Genomic DNA, 21,541 nt, shown 5'->3' with positions numbered 1-21,541 from the left:
TATTTTCAATAATTCTAATGTCGATATATTATTAAATATTATTAAATATTATTAAATATTAAATATTGAAAACATTAAGGAAAATTATGAAATTTTGTCTTGAAATCAGGGCAAAGTTATAGAATTTTATGATGAGGAATTTGTGGATGTGCAACTCACACTAGCAATACAATTCATCAACCCAATATATATCCTTATATGTATGCCAATATTTAACCAATGTTTCGCCAATGATGAATTGTGCTACTCGAATTATATAGTATAGAATATCGTGAGTTGCATACGCGAGTGTATAATCGCTGTAAAAAGTCAAGAAATTAAAACACGGCTGCAGGACTTTAGTTCTTGAACGTCTAATTTCTATACTGGTTATGAGATTTTCACGGGAGTTCGATCTGAATTTTATCCCTGCCCGAAGCGATTGCGAACGAGAGAACCGCAGCCCAAGTACACAATTTGATAATGGGTTAGTTGTGTAATGTGCACACATTCGATGGTTGGTTCCAGTCGGTACACGCGCGCTACAACGCGGCAGACTGAATCAGTGATAACAACGTGTTCGCATAATCAATCATGCCGTGACTCCACCTTCTGTATACATCGGCATCATCGCCGCGCCTCCGTTAGAGTACTTCACATACCTACGTTAGCATCTACACCACCGGGTCCTCGTGTATCGTGTAGAGAGACGTGTAGAGCTGTGCGTTAGCAAGCAGCTACCTGGGTGAGCACACGAGTTTCCATTGTGTTTGAATTACCATAGGAACTTCGTACGCTGTATGCGACCATTGACGGCGTGCGTTCCGCTCTTGGTTATTTGATCGCAATCGATACGTTTGATCATCAGTATTCATCATAAGAACGTGGAGAATGTAGAATTATAGATGTAGGAACAGAAATAATTTCTCTACAACTTCAGATTAGAATCGAATATTATCGGCGATGCCGTATTTTTTTATTATACGCATTGCTATTATTTTGCTGCATCGAAAATACAATTCTTTTTTTTATTTTTTTCTACCTTCCTTTTTCTCTTTTTAGTTACATCGCTGTTTTCGAGCCTGTTACACATTTGCGTAAGTGCTCTTTGCTAACGGCCTCGGGAATGAATATCGACTAAACTGCGCACGCCCTCGACAGTTGTGTTGTCCGATCAACGTTGATCGGCTTCGGCGATGCAAAGCGCAGATCCACCTATCGATCTTTCTCTTTCATCTTCCTCTTTCATGTGGATCATAGTTGCTGTTACCGCCGCAATCGCCGCGTATTTGCAAGCGACGTCCACACGAGCTTCCAATGCTTACCGTACAAGGCGCGGTATTTATCGGGGAACGATGCTACTTTGTGGTGGACTCGATTGACGAACGTTTGATGTTACTGTACGACGTCAATCGCTGACCGGATTTTGCAAGCAAGCATGATGAGATCAGAGAGAAATCATCTGTACTTTAACAGTTTGGAATTTAAAATCTTGCGGACGAAAGAAGAAAAATATCATATATAATTTTCAAATTGTACGCGTATTATTCTAGGATCTTAATAAGTATCTCATATAAATTTGAAACATTCTTTTGAAAATTTCGCTGGTTTAATTAAACTGCTTTCAATTTTTAAATATCAATTAATACAGAGATGAGACACAAGCATGATGAGAGAGATCTGTACTTAAGCAGTTTGAAATTCAAAATCTTGCAGACGAAGGGAGAGAAACGTAAATAACGAGAAACGTAAATGGCAATAGAAAGATTAATTTATGAGCAAATAATTAGATCAAAATGTAAAGTTTATTAGAGCGTCACTCAATTAGTTAAAATATATATATAGGAGACGTTTCGATTTACTTAGTTTCCCTCAGTCTACTAAAATAATAAATAAAAGATAATCTTAATGTTTAAATGATATCCTCTCAACATACATATAAAATAGTTCTTAATTACAACGTACTGAAAGTCACATTCCAACACAATTAATGATGGTTGTCAAATCGACGTACATTCTTCAATATACAAATAGAGATCTAATTGAGAAGTTATTTTCCCCTTTGAAGGCGAAAAAGTAGAGTCAGGAGAAAAAAATGTCATATACAAGATGTATCTGAAATAACGTCTACTAATCATATAATTATTCTTAATAAAAAACTGAGTCGAAAAGTATCATCCTGTATCATTTTACAATTTCTTTAATATTTTTTTTAGTTACTCAATGAGGAAAATATCTAAAATTGACGTATGCGACAACTTGAAGGTATCTTTAAGAGCTTTTTAAGAAACATCTTCAAAATATTTCACAAAAGAACACTGAGAAATATCTTAAAATCTGTCTTATATATTGATTTAATTCGAATTTTTAGAAATTAATATCTCGTTAATTATTGCGAAAATTGCAAAATGGTAGAGGACTTTTCGACTTAGTTTTTCATTAAGAATAGCAATGTATAGCAATGTATGATTAGTAGGCGTTATTTCTATATACATCCTATCCTTTTTAAGTCCTGAATATATTCTAGAATTGTTATAAATATCTCATCAATTTATCATATGAATTGAAAATGTTCTCTTCTGAAAATTTCATTAGCTTAATTATATTCCTCTTAATTTTTAATCAATTCATTCAATTTCAATCGATATAGGACTATAACTGACTACACGAGGTCGCTCAGTTGTGTACGTGAGCTCACGCCGCGGTTCGTTTTTAATGGACTTTGAGAGAGTTTTTTCCGAGCTCGAAAATATTAAATTCCCTTTTCCTCTCCCTCTTTTTATGCGGCGGTTGCGTCACACCAGTCGCGCGTCATCGGAATAAAAGAGGGTAAGAGAGGTGGATGGATGGACTACCTTCGAAGAAGGGGAAATCGTGGAATCGAGACACTTCCGAATGCACATCCCAATGCATTCTGATATTACGTCTGCGACGCGCAAGAGAGCCGAGCGCGCCAGCCCTCTCTTGCAATTGTAATGAGCGTCCGCTGTGGGCGACGTAGGGATTTGCTGGCAGTAATAGCATGCAAACATCCTTGCGGAGAGGGAACACGACGAAGGACATCCTGTCCCTCTTCTACCTCTTTTCTCGCAGCCGTGCGCGACGTCACGACGAGTTAATACATCCGCCCACCAGACACGGAGGACACTAGGATGGTAGTTGTCCTCTCGGGTAGACGTCGACGGCGGTAGGAATTTTCTCGCGTTTTACACAGACGTGCACGGATGCACTCGGAGGTTTCCGCACTGGGTTGTAAAAATCCCTGCAACTGATGTTGCCTCTCAACGGCGACGCTCCGTCCTTTCGTGGACACACTAGCGATATGTGCAACGAAGGGCATCAAGCAACGAGAAGGAACGCCTAGAAGTTTTATATCGTAATAACACGTGAAAAAAAACTTTTTAATAATATCTTATTATTCATAATATATATATTATTTATCATTTTATTTAACAGACATGCTTGTACTCAAGCAGAACAAGTCATTCAATGCAATAATATTAAAATGATGTCAAAATATCATTTATGATTCGTTTTAACATCATTTTATTACCGTGACTTGTTCTGCTTGGGTATATTTATTATTTTGTTTCTATTTTATTTCTATTCTCTTGCTTTTATATTTCTTGTATTATCGCTTCTACCCCACATTAGTCTTTGTTATGTTATTGCTTAAACTTTATGTAATGCTTTTGTTCTGAGAAAAATAGTGCTGGAGCAGAATAATCTTTCGTAAATATAAACACACAGTTATGAAAAATCCTTCTATTTACAATTCACATTTGGAATATTCCAAGTATTATTCATATATTTTTCTTCGTGTATTGACTTACGTGATAACGACTGAAACATTCGTCTTAACATAGAGAATTTAATGTTAGTATCATATTGCTCTAATAAAAGTACACTGCAAGTTGTTTACTCTTACTTCATTGCATGACATTTCTGTAGGTTTTCGTATACGTTGTATACGTTGTAATGTCCTGCGTTTTTCTTTATATGCAAAACAAAGATGATTACGCCATCGAGGTACTCGTTCGCACTTTTTTTTTTTCGCAATAATGATACGACAAGCAACGAAATGGAACGAAAACATGATGATGGAAAAATCGCGTTTGCCGAACAAATTATAAGAAAATAGTTATGACAAAGTTGGTTGGTTTACGTACCACCGTGGTGTGTAATGGCGGTCTTTCTCGGCGCGCACTAAGAAAAATATAGTATACGCTGGAATTCGCGAACTTCGGTTCGCCGTTGCTTTAAACAATTTCGTCAAGCGGTTTCTTTTTCTGTATATTTTTTCCCAGCTGTACATTTAATGGCTAGAGTTTATATATAACGTTGTCGTTTTCAAATATTATCCATGAAAACGCGCCAAACGAGCGCAATTGAGTATGTTACTGCTTTGTAGGCGTGTTACAAACGAAAAGCTCGATAGCAAAATAAAACTACACAACCCAATCGTCTAGTATTCAGGCAACGGTATTCAGCAATTAATTCTCATGTTAACATTTTGTTTTCTCAATACTGCAGCACCGCTCAATACCGCTGCGGTACTTATAATTGGATAATTTCACTTGCGCGGGAATTTTAAATTAAAACTGTCTGTACAATTTATATTGAAAATTGAAACTATTTTATTCAATTCATCAGATGTGTCTGGAGCGTTGGAGGAGATCTGATTTTAAGTTTCTAATTGATTGATTAAAGAAGATAAAAAGGATTAAGGATTGTTAAATTTATTATATCAAATTACACCCAATTTGAATTGATTTTAATCATTTCTAAAAATTGCTACTGCTTCTAATCAATATATCATTAATTTAATTAAAACAGTGGTTAACTCGGACAGTTAGACTCAAAGGTATTATTAAATGTGATTCAAATTTAGTTTATTATTTATTTAAATATGCATAATATGTTGTTTACTTTGAAACTAACACAGAAATGGATTGATTTACATTTTGACATACATAGAAGTTAAAAATAACAAAATGTTATTTAAGGGATTAATTCAAGGGATTGAATTATCATTGTTTTGATATTTAACAGTGAAACATTAAGCAATTATAATTTCTATATGTTAACAATTTATTTCAATCAATTTATTTCAAACAATTTATTTCAATACTGTACCATTGCAATATTTATAATTAGATAATTTTACTCGCGTGGGAATTCTAAATTCAAATGGTCTGCATCATCCTGAATTGAAAATTGAAACTAATTTATTCAATTACTACATCTATGGATATAAATGTATCTGGAGTGTCGGACGTTAAACTTAGATCCGTTAAATTTATAATCAACTGGAGATAAAAGAAAAGAATGAACAAAAACTTCGTTCTTATTCGTCATTCCATATCATTTGCCTGCTGAGATAACACATAGGAATATCGCGGAAGTATCGTCGTTCCCATTAGTTTTCCGTCGGCATCGGGTTGACGTACCGCTTGCTGGATGCGTCTTCAAATCGTCAAACATTTGCACTTGCCATATCCATCGAGTACAGCTTGTCCCGCGAGAGGAACGGCATGTAATGCGTTGCGGTATGCATACGTACATTACACACACAGGTACACGTTCCGCATGCAAGTTGTACCTCGTGAGAGAGCGTAACATCGCGCGTAGTAAAGAGAGTACATTACGCGCGCAACTCTTTCCGCACCCTAATGCATCCGATATCCGCTTCCCCAAAGTCGGTCAAGGCTCCTTCAGAAGATGCATTTCCACTTGAAACTTCCTTCCCGCGTTCGCGCTCGAAAAGACGACCACCGCACGTCCGAATAGCCAACGTTTGCCCGTCAGTGAGATGCCGCAGGTCGATGCGGCAAGGGAAGGTTGAGAGGTTCAGGATGGAGGAAGGGAGAAATGGAAGAGGAGAAGAGGCGGAAGAAGAGGAGGAGAAGGAGGAGGAGGAATGATTTATATCCCTCGGGCGCGAAGATCTTACCTTGGGTGTTAGTTCCGCCGGTTGAACATCCAGATGGAAAGCGGGTGGGCATGGCACATGGGGAGGTGGCAAGGAAGGGTTGCCACGAAGTTCTTATCGGTGTGTATATAATTTTCGGTGGGGTTTGCAGTTAGTAGGTAACACCGCGGCTGCCCTTTGCCCTCAGCGTGGAACTTGCTGTGGTGGGATACTTACGACCGACGTTTATGCTGGGGATACATTGTTCCCCCAAGGCACATTAGGTCGGATTTCCTAGCGTCGAGTGGTTGGCTGCGGTTTAGCGATTTTTGCGAGGGTCGCCGGCATTGGTGCGTTCGATTTCTCGGGGCGAGTAACTCGATACGCACTAAGTTTTAGTATTGCATTTCACCAAAGGGAACCTTTCTGGAGCAGTAAAGTAGGACAAGTCTCAGCTGAGTTCTCAAATTATTCATTACAGGGATAAAAATGTAAATAAAGAAATATGAAGCTCAGTTTATATTCAATTTAGTTGTGATATAAAATCCCTTGAACGTTTTATAACTTTTATTACTTTTTTTATTTATTAGTTTTGAGGAGAAAATATATTTATATTAAACAGAATTTGAACAAAAAAATAACAGATGTTTCTCGTCTATTCTTTTGTTCTTTTTATTGCCTTCGACATCCGATGCCGTCGTTCTCGTTATCTTGTTATAAGATTCAGATTTTTGCAATGGGTTCTATTAGTTAGCGGTCTCAACGTAATTAGGTAAAGTAGTCTTTGTCCTTGCTCTGCACTCAACAGTCACAACAAACTGTTATCGGTAAGTTGCTCGGCAGTTTACTTTCGCCAGTGACCGAACCACTTCCATGAGTTTGTTTAAAAACAACGCCAGCCGTTGCGGTGTTATCGTAAGTTCTTCGCTTAGAACGTCCATCGCATAGTGAGATATTTTCGTAAAAACTTTCTGAAAAACGTGACTAACAGTCAAAATATGAAGTTGCAAATTTTGCGTTTTTAAAGTTGCGGATTTGTGTTTTTATCTCAAGTTTTAACTAGTAAGTTGTGTATTATATTATTTTAATAACAAATATGTTATATATATTAAATATAATTTGTAAGATAATTTTGTACAAATTATTTTAGTTTAACTGATTTGGCAAAAAAAACTTTTACACGTAAGAAAAATATTTTATTTTTAGATGAAAGAGAGATATACGACGAGTATTTTCAATTTGTTTGCATAAGATTATATTGACTTTTAATTACAGCTGTAAAAATATTTTGTATTTGAATCTTTTATATGATAATATTAACATTTTAATTCTGACGTAATGTATGGCCGATATATTCATAATCTTATATTTAAGACCATTTTAAATTCAGACTTAAGATGTCATATAAATCAATCATAGAAAGAGATCCATATTAATATTACAATATCTTTTTATTAGAAATTACTTAAAATCATCTTGAACTATGGACTGTGAATATTATCCACTGACTTATATATTATAATCAAACTCTTATCACCATTAGATACATTTTTTTAATTCTACAATATTGCTTCTTACATATTTTTTGTTATAGTTGATCGTTTTTAGATATTTTAGGGTTTTCAGACTTTTTTTTTTAAAGAATTCTGTATGGGTAAATTTTTATTAATTTTTAAACTTTTTTCTGTATACAATTTAACGTACAAAAATATATTAAGTGATGAATGATGTTCTTTACAGTCTTGCCATTATTTCGTTATGGATATAAAATAATTTCAGTTCAAAAGTAAAATATTTAAAACATATGTTGCATCGTTTTTTCTTTGCCTTTGAACGAAAATTATGCTTTTGACCATGCTTTTCTGAAATTGCCCCAATGTGTGCTGCGGTAATCTCCCTATTTATAGAAGAGAGCGAAATATCCCCAGTTTAAACGCACCCTCGCTTGGCTTTCTTGACTTTCCTCGCAAATACGCGCGAAGGATATAATCCGATTACACGTTTTGATACGTTCAGAGATGGTGTAGAACAACGTGTGCGTGCTTGACTGCATTTTGCCTGGTGTATTTTCCTGCCGTTTGCTTTAATCTCGTGTTCTAGTCATAGGAACGATTCTTTTGGATTTCAAAGCTAATCATTTATCGAATTTATAGCAGCTGTACAACTAAACAAAACTAACAAAATATTGAATTGTATTTTTTTTTATATGTGTATCTTATTTAAAAAATTTATCTTTTATTGAATTCTTTCATTAAACAAGATGCGTTTTTTTTGTAAATTTATCTGCTGTCAATAAATGATAAATTTTGTATGAACTCCAACTGTTTTTGACAACTCGCTTGATTCGGTGTAATTTAGCGCCTTTCTCGAAACGTTAGTCGACTAATACAAGATTCTCGTCATTATACGGCTTCATCTCTCGTCGCGAGTCGCTTTATTCCTCTCACGTATCTCTAAGAAATTATTCACGCTGACCGGCGACACATTGTGCCTCGCGGTTCTAGAAGAATAAGTGGCGAACATAAAACGCGAACAACGAAGGAAGTTGCTCCTCGGCCTTCTTAACTCGAATACGTTATGGCGAGAGCACATGATATTCGCCTCACGATTATTTTCTACATTTTCAGCAATTTTATTCCCTTCCTCGAGGAAAATAAAAATTCGATGATAACTTGTGTCCTTATAGCAGAATTTGTATAATTATCGTCGCATATATTATCGCTTCGCTTTATTGCATATATTACCGAGATTGGTATCATTCTGAGTGAGTTTAATTCTTGTCATAGTCTTTTGTATCTGAGATCGTTTTAAGTACAGTTTGAAGGCATCATAAACCACATAGCTATATAAATTACATAGCTGTTAATATTAGCATATTAATATATTTAAGATAGTCTTGAAGGACTATGAATATTGATCTCGCGAAAAGGAGAAGATACATAAAATATGTTAATTAAAATAAATCTTTCTTTAATTCTATGAAATCAAAATTCATATAATTGTCGATTAGAATTATTTTTGTACATCTACGAAGTCACTCATTCACACACACACACACACACACACACACACACACACACACACACACACACAATATGAACTTTCTTTCTAAAATGATATCCATGCGGGAAGATCGATTTGCTAAAGTACGTAAATATTTAGCTAGATACAAATCTGAAAATAATTTAGACTATTAAAATAATTACGTAGGACCTCAAGTTGGTTGTTAGAACGTTAAAACTTTTTGCAACATTGCTCAACTGTGCTTGAACATCATATAATTATTTCAATGATTCAATTATTTTTAAATCTGTATCCAAATAAATTCTTAGACTTTAGGCAAAGTCATTTTATCCATACAGTGCCCGCGTAAAACAATGTGAACGATGAACAATCAGCTGTAAATTTGTTTTTTCTTGTAGCTGGGATGCCGACCATGGAATCTCAGTTTAACGAGCGTGATCATCCTGGCGCTGTCGAATATGCTGCTAACATTCCTGCTGTTGCAATCGGAGACTTGCGCGCCAGAAGCGATCCCGCGGGAAGTGGAGATGAACGCCGTCACTGAGTGGAATCTCGGCACTCTCGTCAAGCACGAGCAACAATCAGAGTGCATCACGCAGGATTACCAGCCCGCGTCACCTGACGCTAACAGTCTCAAGCTGGACATTAAGCTCGGTAGATGGGACGCCCGGCGGATGTTCCGGATGTACGACTCGGTGCTGGTCGGCAGCAGGTTCACGGAGCTTTCGCAGACCTATCGGGTGTGTCTGGCTACCCAGAGCTCCGTGGAAAAATTACACTCACTGGTTCAAGTCGCCTTGCACTGGACCGGTCCGATGTCCGTAGCGCTCTATGCTGCCGGTGATGAAGAATTTGAGGTGTTGCAGCGTTACCTGGTGTATCTGAGGAGGTGCTACGAATCTATCAGAGAGAGAGTGATTTTCTCTCTTGCCGTGCCGAAGATGCGAATGCCCAAGAAGCAGCCACGCGTTTTCGAACTGCCGGACCGTGTCGATTGTGCCAAACCGGAAGCCACCCTCAACGAGTTCATGAGCCGCGTGCCCAGCGAGCAGACCAATTGGCGGATACGGAATGTATATCCGCAGAATCACATGCGGAACCTGGCGCGCAAAAACTGCCAGACGGACTATGTGTTTTTAACGGATGTCGACATTGTCCCGAGTTTCAATCTGACGGTCGTGCTCGACGAGTTCCTTAGGAACGACAACTGTGATAAGTGCGCCTATGTAATACCCACGTACGAGTTGGACACGCGCGTGAGGTTTCCTCCAAATAAGACGGAGCTAATTAGGCTCGCCACGAAAGGTTTGGCCAGGCCTTTCCATCAGAAAGTCTTTATACATAATCAGTTTGCCACGAATTTCACGAGGTAAATGACACTTTATATCAATTATTGTAATTAAACGTTATTTAATATTACATTAGCTCTTTATAAATTTCTTGAAATTATGTTCGCTAATTAATTGGAAACAATTAAAATACTAATCAATTTAATATCCGTTGATTGAAATTGATTAAATGCTCAACAGACTATAAATTCATAATGATTTTTTTTTACGACAAGTTGCATTATTTGTACTTTAGTAATAATTTATTAATAATAATTTTATCATTATTTAGAGATTGTATTTTTATTTTTTTAGTTAACAATTTAAACAAAATTACGTGGCATGCATATGTATATAATTTTGCGTACATAAAATATGTATCGTGAAATATAAAATAGTTTTGTGGATGAGACTCATGACACAAATATTTAGTCTTTTTATTTTACAGTTTTTTTATTTTATAGGTGGCTGCAGGACGTGTCACTGAACCATGTGCATCACGAAAATGTGAAGACGGGTAAGGTGTACATTAGTCATGATGTGACGAATTTCGAATTCCTTTACGAGCCTTTTTACGTAGCGAAAGATATCGTTCCGCCCCACGATGAAAGGTTTATGGGATACGGATATACAAGGAATACCCAGGTACACGACATTTCCTAAAATAACGTAGTTCTTTTTTTCTAGTAACACATTTATCATCTACATGACGAATGCATTAATGATGATGTGAATCGAAAATTCAATTTTGTTCCCAAACATGAGATAATATAAAATAATACGTAAGTTTACATTCGATTCGAGTAGATTGATGAATGCAGTTCTTTTCTTTAATGTATGAAAATACTCGTATTCGGGAAGATAAATACAGCGGATGTATCAATGTATAAAAAAATTTATGGCTATTATTTATGAAACGTATTGAATCTATTAGCAGCGATATCGATAGAACAGTTTGAATTAAAAATGCTTCCCCGACATTATCGTCAATATCCTTCCCTATGGAAAAGCGAAAATGAATGATAAAGATCATAAATGGCTCAGATACGAATGTATCCATGATAATTGCACGGGTATACATCGCATATGAGTGTGTATTTCATCAAGTGCGACCGGTTTATTCTGCAACGTCAGGGACATAAAAAGTATTACATCGAAAATTAATATATCTTTCGGGATATTAGTAGGATTAGCGGATAAATGGCAATAATGGAACCGGCAGCTACTGGCCATTACGTTTCTACGCTTCTCTATAAATAGTCAGCATAAATTACACTAAAAGATGTACATTTTGGGATATTAACGATAAAAGCGGGATAACCTGCGTACATATATTCCCGTTTCATCAACCGAAAGAGAGAGAAAGAGGGAGAGAGATGTGTTCCGGATTACGACATTTCGCTAACTCGACGACGCGGCAAACCATTTTACGGGAAAATCATCAATGCGGATGTAGTGGCTATAAAGTTACATATGCCAACGAGGGGGTATTAGCGAGATCATGACGCGAGCTAGGAAAAACGGCTAAAAAGGATCTCAACATGCGACGAGTAGCAAACTAAAATGAGCGTATCCCATTGCGCACGTCGCGTGGGACATTAATTGAATTATATATTATCATTGCCGCGGCGTTATCGGACGATGGAGGCTCGTTTTGCGGAACGGACATTATTCAATTTAAACTTGATGCATCTCTGGCCGTGTAATCGAAGGTTTGCATATCGGGACGGGTGTCGCGTGAACTGCAAATTGCGTTCGCTAATGTACTTTTCAGGCACGTCATCCTCACGCGAATTACGAAGATTCGCAAATTTCTTAGATCGATAACGCCGAACTTTGAAACTGTATTACGTAATATCTCGTAGCGAATCATGCAGCTTCGATAGCTTGAAATGAGGAAAATTTATTTCGATCTAAAATTAAAAATGAAAACAGAAAAATCATATTTACATGAAAAGAATGATTTTATTGAAATATCAAAAATTTAAGGATATATAGATTTGAAAACAGTTTTGTTGGAATTCATCAAAGTTATTATCTATATAGGACGATCAAGTCAGTTGTTTTTACTGACATTCTAGCAATCAACATTTTATCATACTTGAGTTTTCTATAACATCATTATTTTATTTTATATTATTTTAATAAAAATACATTACATTATTTTAATAAAAATAAAATTTTCTCAGAGACATATCTATCTACATTTTAAGATAATTCAATAAAATTGTTTTTTTTTTTCATATATATTCCACTTTCCAAAATCTAATCATAAAGTTCTTTCTGTTATTTATTTAAATAACTCAGTTTTTGCTTTTGCCTTGTTGTATTATTTGTATGTATTTTATGTTTTATAACTATTATTAGCATTTAGTACCTGACTAGCAAGTTATTGATATTGATATAGAAATTAATATTGATAGAATTAATATTGATATAGAAATTCTCAGTGTTTGTGTAAGTTTAATAATTTATATACGTGACTATCTGAATTTATTATTTACTTATTCAATTCAGTTACATAACGCTTGAGTAACTACAGTTAATGAACATGTCAATATAATAATGTCTATGATTCGTCCAATCATATTTATCACATGTAAGTTATATTTTTAATTTAATTATTGTTTATTTTTTAACATAAAATACAATAGTTCATTTAATTTAAATGTTTATTCAGCAAATCGAGCAATTTGATGCAAAGTTGTTCGCTAGAAAATATATTCATCTGACCATTAATATAAATATGAGACATTGTAATTATTAAAGCTTGCGAATTATTTATACTGAGGAGGATTCAAAACACGGATCGAAATGTTTATTTGTGATATATATTCTTTTAAATATTATAAAATAAGAAATTCGTATATCATGTACTCTCTCTGGCTCAGATTATAGGTTTTATATATACAATTGATTTAAACAACTCAGTTATTAAAACGATTCTGTGAAAGAAAGAGGTCGCGGTGACTAAAATTACAGCGATCTTTAAAATGTTATTTGTGCCAAAAACCACAAAACAAACGCGAGAACCTTTCCGCTTCCAGTCCATATATACAGAGCATTGTATTCCTCTGAACATATAAATGTTCTTTTGTGGCATGCGGATCCCACATTGTTTTGACAAGAAAGTACGACAGTACCGACCGCTTCCGACTCTACGACGGAAATAACGAAATTCCATCGCACGGCAAAAATCCGAGCGCGATGAACGTGCACAGCTGCAAAACGAACACATGAAGTATACGCAACGGCAATAAAACAAGCAATAAAATCTGTATGTATGATATCGGCACAACTACATTTGTGCAAGGAAATTTTATGATCTGGGACATTCGTCGATTTTTTGATCTTCCTCAGATGAGATAATTAATACATTCAGCGACAAGTGCACTGAGAATTCCGTTTGGTTGAATCAACTGATCTCTTATTTGAATATGGGCAATAAAATAACTTAGTCGAAGCTAAAAATTTGGTTATTATAATATTTTACTTATAATATTTCTGATAAACATAGGTATCATTGCATAAATAATAAATAAAGTTAAGAAAATAATTATATTCACTATCATTACGATTGCGCTTACTCAATAAAAATGTTTATTTTTTTACTTATATATATTGATATTTTATTACATTAATACCTGAAATTGTTAGAAATTATAATTTTTTCGTGTTTGAAATAATTATACATATAAGGTTATTTTTACATTATAGTAGTAATAATCATAAAAAACAAACAAGCTCTTAATCATAATTATTTTATCCTACAATTATAATCAAATCCAAACTTTTTTTTTCAGTGTACCATGTTCGAAATCGATTATTACCATCTTATAAGTCTATTGATGTTTATTTGATTCTATTCATTTTACATTTTATTTGACAGTCACCAGCAATATACAAAGCATACATTTATATAATATATTATATAATATATTATAGGACATATAACACAAACTATAGAAATTAAAGCTTTAAACGGTCTGAATCTTAATGCTCGTATGATTCTTGTGTGAATTTATATATTACGTAGTTCCCAGAAACGCGTGTCAAAATGATTTCTTGAAACGCTAACTTTTATTAAACTACCGCAGTAATATTACGAGTTAAATTGACTAATAGTTTAACAAATTTTTGACTCATTCGCATCTTCGAAACGATCTTAATAATGTTGATGTTAAAATCTGTAAATAATTAGTTCTTATTGCGAAAAATATTACCTCGGCTGGGAGTCAAATCCGGATCTCTTGCATTCCGTGCGAGCGTCCTTTAGACTACTGAGACCTTAGTGATATTCTTTTTGACATATGAAGGAACAACGTCTCTTTAGACGATAAAAAACGTAAATAAACAATATAATATATTATAGAACTGTATATGTGTGATAACATAAACTACATTCATATGTTAAACAAAAAGTTTAGTATCAGTTGTCGGTGACCCACGTGACGTAAATGAAAAGTTCAGTACTGGTCACGGTGATCATCACAGTGAATTCGTTAAATCATATTATTTTAATGGCGTAAGTGAAAAGATGTTTCTTATTACAGAAAAATTTAATCATCAAATATATGGCAATATTAAAGTGTATGTATCACAATTAGGAGTGTTGATGCTATCAGTTGTGAGATCCTTGTTGTGATAGTGGTGATGGTGGTGGCGGTGATGCGGCCGGCATTACACGCGCTGGTGGATATCGGAAGTATGTACTCGTACATTGGTACTCTCTCCTCTGCGGTTCCTGTCGCATCTATTCCCTGTGGAGGAATGAAAATGAATACCGTCTGTTTATTTTCTCTTTACCATCTCTGTGGTCAATTACCAAAGTTTCCACTCATTTCCGTTGTATACTCAGAGAAAGGTGTTTGGTATTTGTGACTATAATTGCATGATAAAATAATTATAGCTAGAAGCTCCATTTTTATAATTACTGCTATAATAGTAATAATTATTATACTTGTAGAGTTTTACGAAAAACATAGTTGGCACCGAAAATGACCATAAATTATAATTAATCCGCGAGACACTTTGTCACTCTAATTATGAAATTTGAGTTGTATATATATTAGTATTGCAATAATATTGCAATAGTACTACAATGTAGTTGTATATTGCAACATCATGTTATCATATGATTCGATTTATTCATACATATTATTGGTAATGTTGATATGATGAAAGGAAAATTTGATATTTGTGATTATAAATGCACAGTAAAATAATTATGATTAGAAGCTCTATTTTTGTAAGTATTATTGTATATAATATTAACAATTATATTAATAGTTCTTCAAAAAAATATAGTTGACACCGAAAATGATTGTAAATTATAGTTAAATTGTGGTAGTTGCAACCATTTTTTTCTCTCAATATACGCAACGCTCAAGCAGTTACTTTGTTCTTTCAGGAACGCAACGTGTGACCGCATTCTTCACACGCTTTAAAAATTCTTGTTCTCTGCTATTCTTTTTCATTTTCATTATAAAAATTTTTTTTTACACGAATAAATCTTTTAACATTTTTTCATTTAGCTGTGTATGTCAGAGTTTCTGAATATTATACTATTTTCAAAATGTAATCAATTTGATCAATTCTACTCGACATAAATTTGCAATTGCAGTTGTCGTCTTTTCTATTACCTCGCCGCATATAGATGTGAGTCTCTCGTGAGAATATATAGCCGCCACTGGGTCGATTTTATTTTGCGTTAATTAATCTTCGGCTGTTTACGTGTACAATATGCGAGGACAATGCGGTATGCGCCATAATTACGATGCAATTATGTCGGTTTTCCAACTCGCTTCGATTACCCGGTAAAATGAGTGAGTTAATTGCCGATCGATTCGTTAATTCTCCATGCCGATCCCCATGTAGTCTTTGTCCGGCCACGAGCGAGAGCTTAACATTTCCCTCCTTCCTCCCCCTCATACAACCTTCAATTACCCATCGATGTACCGAGTATCGAGCGATTGTCGACGTGGCCAATATAAAGGATTTGGCCCCTGACAATGTATGGCACGTGCTGGTCCCGTTCGCTCGCGACTCTACATTGGCGATCGATTCTGTCATCGTCGATTCGACACGCCATCCAACGTAGTCGGACCTGGCGGGATTCTTTATTGTCGTGTTTATCGAGTGCGCCGATCGCGCCGGCACGAACCGCCCCGGCTTGATATCTCATCAGACTGGCGTTATCGGATTGATTTCGACACCCGGGGCTGGCGCACCGCGATAAGCGAGATAAGCCTGGCGTGGAAGGCGTCAAAGTGTAGAGAAATAAAAATCGGGAAATGAGCATATTTCGCCGTGTATTTTTAAAGCGATATATATCTCGAATTGTAATTAGTTTGGATTGTGAGTTTTGTAAAATTTAATAATTTGAGGACACTTTGTGCAAATTAAAATTATAAGAGGAGAAATTGATACTATTATAGCAGTTTTGAGGAGGAATATAATGCAACAGTGATTCTATTCAGGTAGAATATAAACTCATCAGGGGCATCAGAATGGCGTCGAAATAGTTTCAAAATGATCATTAAAAGTTATTTTTCGATCAAGTCTAACGTTGATTCAGTTTAACGTCAAAATGACGTTATCGTGTTCTATTTGGTTTCGTGTTCTATTAACAGGTACATCTTTTATTTATAATAAAAAGATATGTTAAAATTATCACCTAACTTTCATATAGCGTCCAAATAAAGTCACTTTGACTTTTTCATGACTTAGTTATCAGCTTCACGAACTACGAAGTGACACACTCTTATGAATAAAAAATGGCATCGATGTTATCTGACGTTTCATTTCTCGACTTATTATTGATTAGTAGCTCTAACTAATTTATAATGACATTGACTCGAGGACGCCAATGTATAGACAGTCATTGTTATGAGAAAAGCACCAAAAAGTGACGTGAACATCCGCAGACTGCGATGATTAAGTCTCTCTCTCCTTCTCCCCCTCCCCCCTCCTCCTCTCTCTTTTTCATATCCCCAGGTCAGCCCTTTCCGTCATTATTGATGAGGATATAAAAAGTGCCCTCGTTAATAAGTGCCAAATCGTTATATGTAAGCTTAGAGCCTCTTTGGGAAACTCGCTTATTAAATCATATTCACTAGTAAACTTTCTTAATTCTCAAAATCGGTATATTGGACTCATAATATAAATACAAGGTATGCTTTTGCGCATGATAACAGAAGATCAATGAGAATTGTAACCTGACTATGTCATGACTATTACGTCATTATTACGCGGCAAATTCAAACGATTAAAAATGAAGTAAATCATGGTAGTGTCAATGCATTAAGCACAAAAAAATGCATGATGCATCATTTGTTTTTGTTGTTCGACGAATAAAAAAAGATAAAAAATGATATCTCATGCGCTTCATTGCACAAATAGTCATTGCAGACAAAATTTTAATTTAAACAATAACTAACTGTTTTTGTAAGAGAACACACAGAATTTTCACAATATTTGCGTATAGCTATACTACTCACGCAATATCAAGTGGCTTCAAAACCATGATGGTGGTAGCTATCATGGCAGAGAGCCATATTTTAGCTGAACAAAGTGCTCTGAATGTCACCGAGATTGAATTATCACGAATGTGACGTAGGCAGACTACTGCGCAGAAGCCTTCTAAATTCGTCCATCAGATGAGCATATTCTTGTATTTATACTATCATTGAATCTACACTGAGAGAAATGATTTTGTTATAGGAACAAATTAAGGGAAAACAAATGTGATATTTGATGTTAAAAAAAATGATCTATTTGTTACAATTGCAAATTAATTCGTCAATGTAACAAATAATCAATAATAATGTTAGCAGAAATAAATAATATCGCTAGCAAATAAGAGGCTCATATATACAATACATATATATATATAAAAATCGTAAACGGTTGCAAGGTCTTAAATCGTAAGAAATTGACCAAGTCTAGTTAAATTTTTTTTTGCCTATGTTAGACTGTGCTTGGTCGTTTTCTACGACTTAAGACTCCACGATCATCTATGAATTCTATGTAAATGAGTTTAAAGTCTATCCAAAAGATAGGTTAGATTCTATATATAGCAGACTAGCAGCAATCACAACAACAAAATTTGTTGTCACGTATTTACCGATCACCGGTTAAAGATACTGGTGGCTTGTTAAATTAACAAAATCCTTTCTCTCAGTGTACAGTTCAACCGCCAAATCCGAACCGCGAAAAATCGGTATACGAAGTGCAGGTGGAATCAAACCCGGATCCACAGATCGTGAGTCAATCGCATTGAGCGGCGAGCCACTCGGCGCCCCGGTGATTAAGTCAGAAACGAGATAACTTGTTCTAGACACTTCAACGCAGCAGTTATTCCGTGATGATTGAGCGATTTCGTCGGGATCTGGGACCGTAAATCAAAGACGAACCAGTACGAGTAAAATGATTGCCTGAACCGAATGCGGTAGCTATTTCGATTGTTTATGATTCACACACCGAAAATCATGGAACATGAAGAAATTTAACGCGTGTTATAGATGTAAAAGTACAAACGAGGAAACAAATCGAAATTAATTTTTCGCAAAACGCTGGATTTATGGAGACGACCGAGTGTATTTCAAACCTGATGCTCATGCTACCTAATTTTTCCTAGTGATTAAAATGATCAGCATATTTACAGAGTTATATACACGCGACGTGCGTGGACGAATTATTTTGCATGCGATTCGTTAATGCTTGATCCGGCTTTCGGCATAATTTATTTTAGCTTAATTCGTTCGATACCACGCTAATTTTTGATGTAATGCTCTTTCGCGTCAGAAATGATTCGCCGATTTCGTAAATAGATATTTAATACGGGATTAAATGATGCTGAATAAGTAAATTTTATTTTATTTCACATTACGCGTATTTAAATTTACATTTTACAGCAAAGTGCCGAACAAATTAACCTGCGAATTCAAATTATTAGCGCATATATCAAGCGCCATACAGCGCGGTGACTGCATTTCATAATGCAAATTCGATAATGGAGTAACAAAAATCTTATTCGACTTTCGAATATGCGAGTGTGTCTCTGTATCGGTATTATTTTAATGCTTTCATACGTTTAATTATTTCGACGCATCTCTGGCGCGATCTTTTTCCGCTAATCATTTTATCATAATTAAATCGGGGCGAAAGTGATTTTCAATTAGGCTGTTCGGGTATTCCGCGCAGTACATTGGTAGTCAACGATCCAATTCGATCCAAAGGGTATCTGTAATTTAGCGGCTAATTCTCTCGTGGAAGATCAATGGCTCGCGGCTCGCAGGCACCGTGTAACAAGCGGCAATTTAAGTGTCTCGCAGGATAATGCAAGTTCTCTCCCTCGTACGAAAGGATCGATCGGCTTAATCGTATCGCGCGAAGCTCACCGGAGTATTGCCGTACCTAACCGACCAAAAAGGATATACAGTTTTTATAAATTTTTTAAATATTTTACATACACACTGTTGGACATTAAAGGAGCAATGATAATTCACTTGAGTTAAATAACGTTTTATTATTTTTAACTTTTATTATGTGCCAAAATATAAATCGATTCATTCTGTGATTGAATTGGCTTAAGTTCGAAGTTCATATTAATGTATGTATTTAGTAAATAATAAACTAAAAGAAACAATTAATTAATTATTAATTTTTATCAATTTATTAATTTATTATGTATCATAATTAATTTACTATGAATTAATTAAATAATTTAAGTCAAATTCAATGTATTTCTTCAAATAAATTTTTTAACTCTATCATTTTAGGTAAATTAATGACATGTTAAATAGGAGCAATAGCTATAGAAATAATTAAAAATAATTGTGGGACATTATGAATTTAACAGTATGCCATGAAAATATTTTTGATTTTAATGCTCTTGAAATAACATTGAATTTATCTAAAATTAAACTGGCCTTCAATTCTGGACTCTACCTAAGCGTCATCAGAGAACGAGCAAAAACTTTGCGTTCCGTTCTCTTTTGTCTCTCGCTACTTTAATTTTGTGCCAAGCTGCACCGGTGCCCTCTTAATGCTGAGAAGATAAGTGGAGGCGCCATACGACGACGGGACACGTCGTATTCGCGGGGATTTACGTCGACGTGCGATGGCATAAAACTCAATTATCAGATTTAGCTCGCGGCTTACTGCCGCGTAGCCAGCATATTACTTGGCGATGCCATTTGGAAAAATTATACGACCCTGTTTACCGTCGCCCGTTCCTATTTTATGTCGGCATGCGCCGGCACGTCTTCATTTTAATATGTGTCACTTCTTTGCGCGCTTTGCGTTCGACGAAACACACACGTTTTCTGTTCGGTGAGAGATCCGACGTTATCCGAAAAGTGCCACTCGCGGCTTTACCGTTTGCGACGGATATTATTCAGCGTTTCGAATCACGACTATGGATGTACCGTCGCAGAAATATGGGATATCCGACTGTCGAGCTGTCGAAGTTGCCATTATATTGGCGTCACATCTAAATCGAGCGAAACGACTCGATAAAAAGAAATTTGTGGAAGAAGCGCGTTATAATTGTAATTAAACGAATATGCAGAAATATTTGCAATGAACAAACTGAGCCCCCCCCATTTGAGTGTATTTTAGTTTATATTGTTGAATATTTTTACCTTATAAATTTTTTTCAGGCATTATATATATTATAATACAATTGGATGCGGAAACAAAGTTTTGAAAGATTTAAAATTTTGCTGTATATAAATTTAAAAACAATTTTGTTGGAAAATAAAAAATGATACAAAACGTTTTAATTTATTTTAGCAATCAATTAATTTCCAATAAAATTATTTTATTATACAAATTTATATCTAGTAAATCCGGTAAATTTTTAGATCTTTCAGCAAAATTGTTCTTTTCGCGTGCTAATTTAACTGATATATAACACATATATGAGGAGATTGCATTACAAAAGATATATAAGAAGAATAGAATTTAGATGTTATACTCGTAAATAATTATTTTAAGAATTTTATGTATATATATATATATAGGATAAAGCGTGGAAATCGTGGTACAACCGATAAGAGAGTGATTCTACATGAAAAAATAAGTTGAAAATGTAGAATTTTATATGAAGTTTTGTTTCCAGGATAACATTTTCAATAATTTATGAAGTAAAAATTCATTGTGTGCAAATATCCTGTTTTATTATTCTCTATTATTCTCTATTATTTATTCTCTATTATTTGATATAATAAAAAAACAAACAGAGTCTATAGCGAAATTTATTAAATTGGAATAAAAATCTGCGAATATTTAAAAT

General features: G+C 34.9%; 1 protein-coding gene across 1 annotated transcript in view; it reads left to right on the top strand.

Annotated features, from left to right (window-relative positions):
- The first annotated feature begins 9,003 nt into the window (after positions 1 to 9,003).
- Positions 9,004 to 21,541, top strand: part of LOC108691534 (beta-1,4-glucuronyltransferase 1-like) — a 23,288-nt gene continuing 10,750 nt past the window's right edge. Inside the window, 3 exon segments of the mRNA XM_018199313.1 lie at positions 9,004 to 9,036; positions 9,313 to 10,283; positions 10,707 to 10,887. Of these exon segments, the coding sequence (XP_018054802.1) occupies positions 9,004 to 9,036; positions 9,313 to 10,283; positions 10,707 to 10,887 (1,185 nt within the window).

This window comes from Atta colombica, unplaced genomic scaffold (genome assembly GCF_001594045.1).
Source record: "Atta colombica isolate Treedump-2 unplaced genomic scaffold, Acol1.0 scaffold47, whole genome shotgun sequence".
Classification (NCBI taxonomy): Eukaryota; Metazoa; Arthropoda; class Insecta; order Hymenoptera; family Formicidae; genus Atta; species Atta colombica.
The sequence above is the reverse complement of the archived record's forward strand: the minus strand, read 5'-3'. Positions and strand labels throughout refer to the sequence as shown.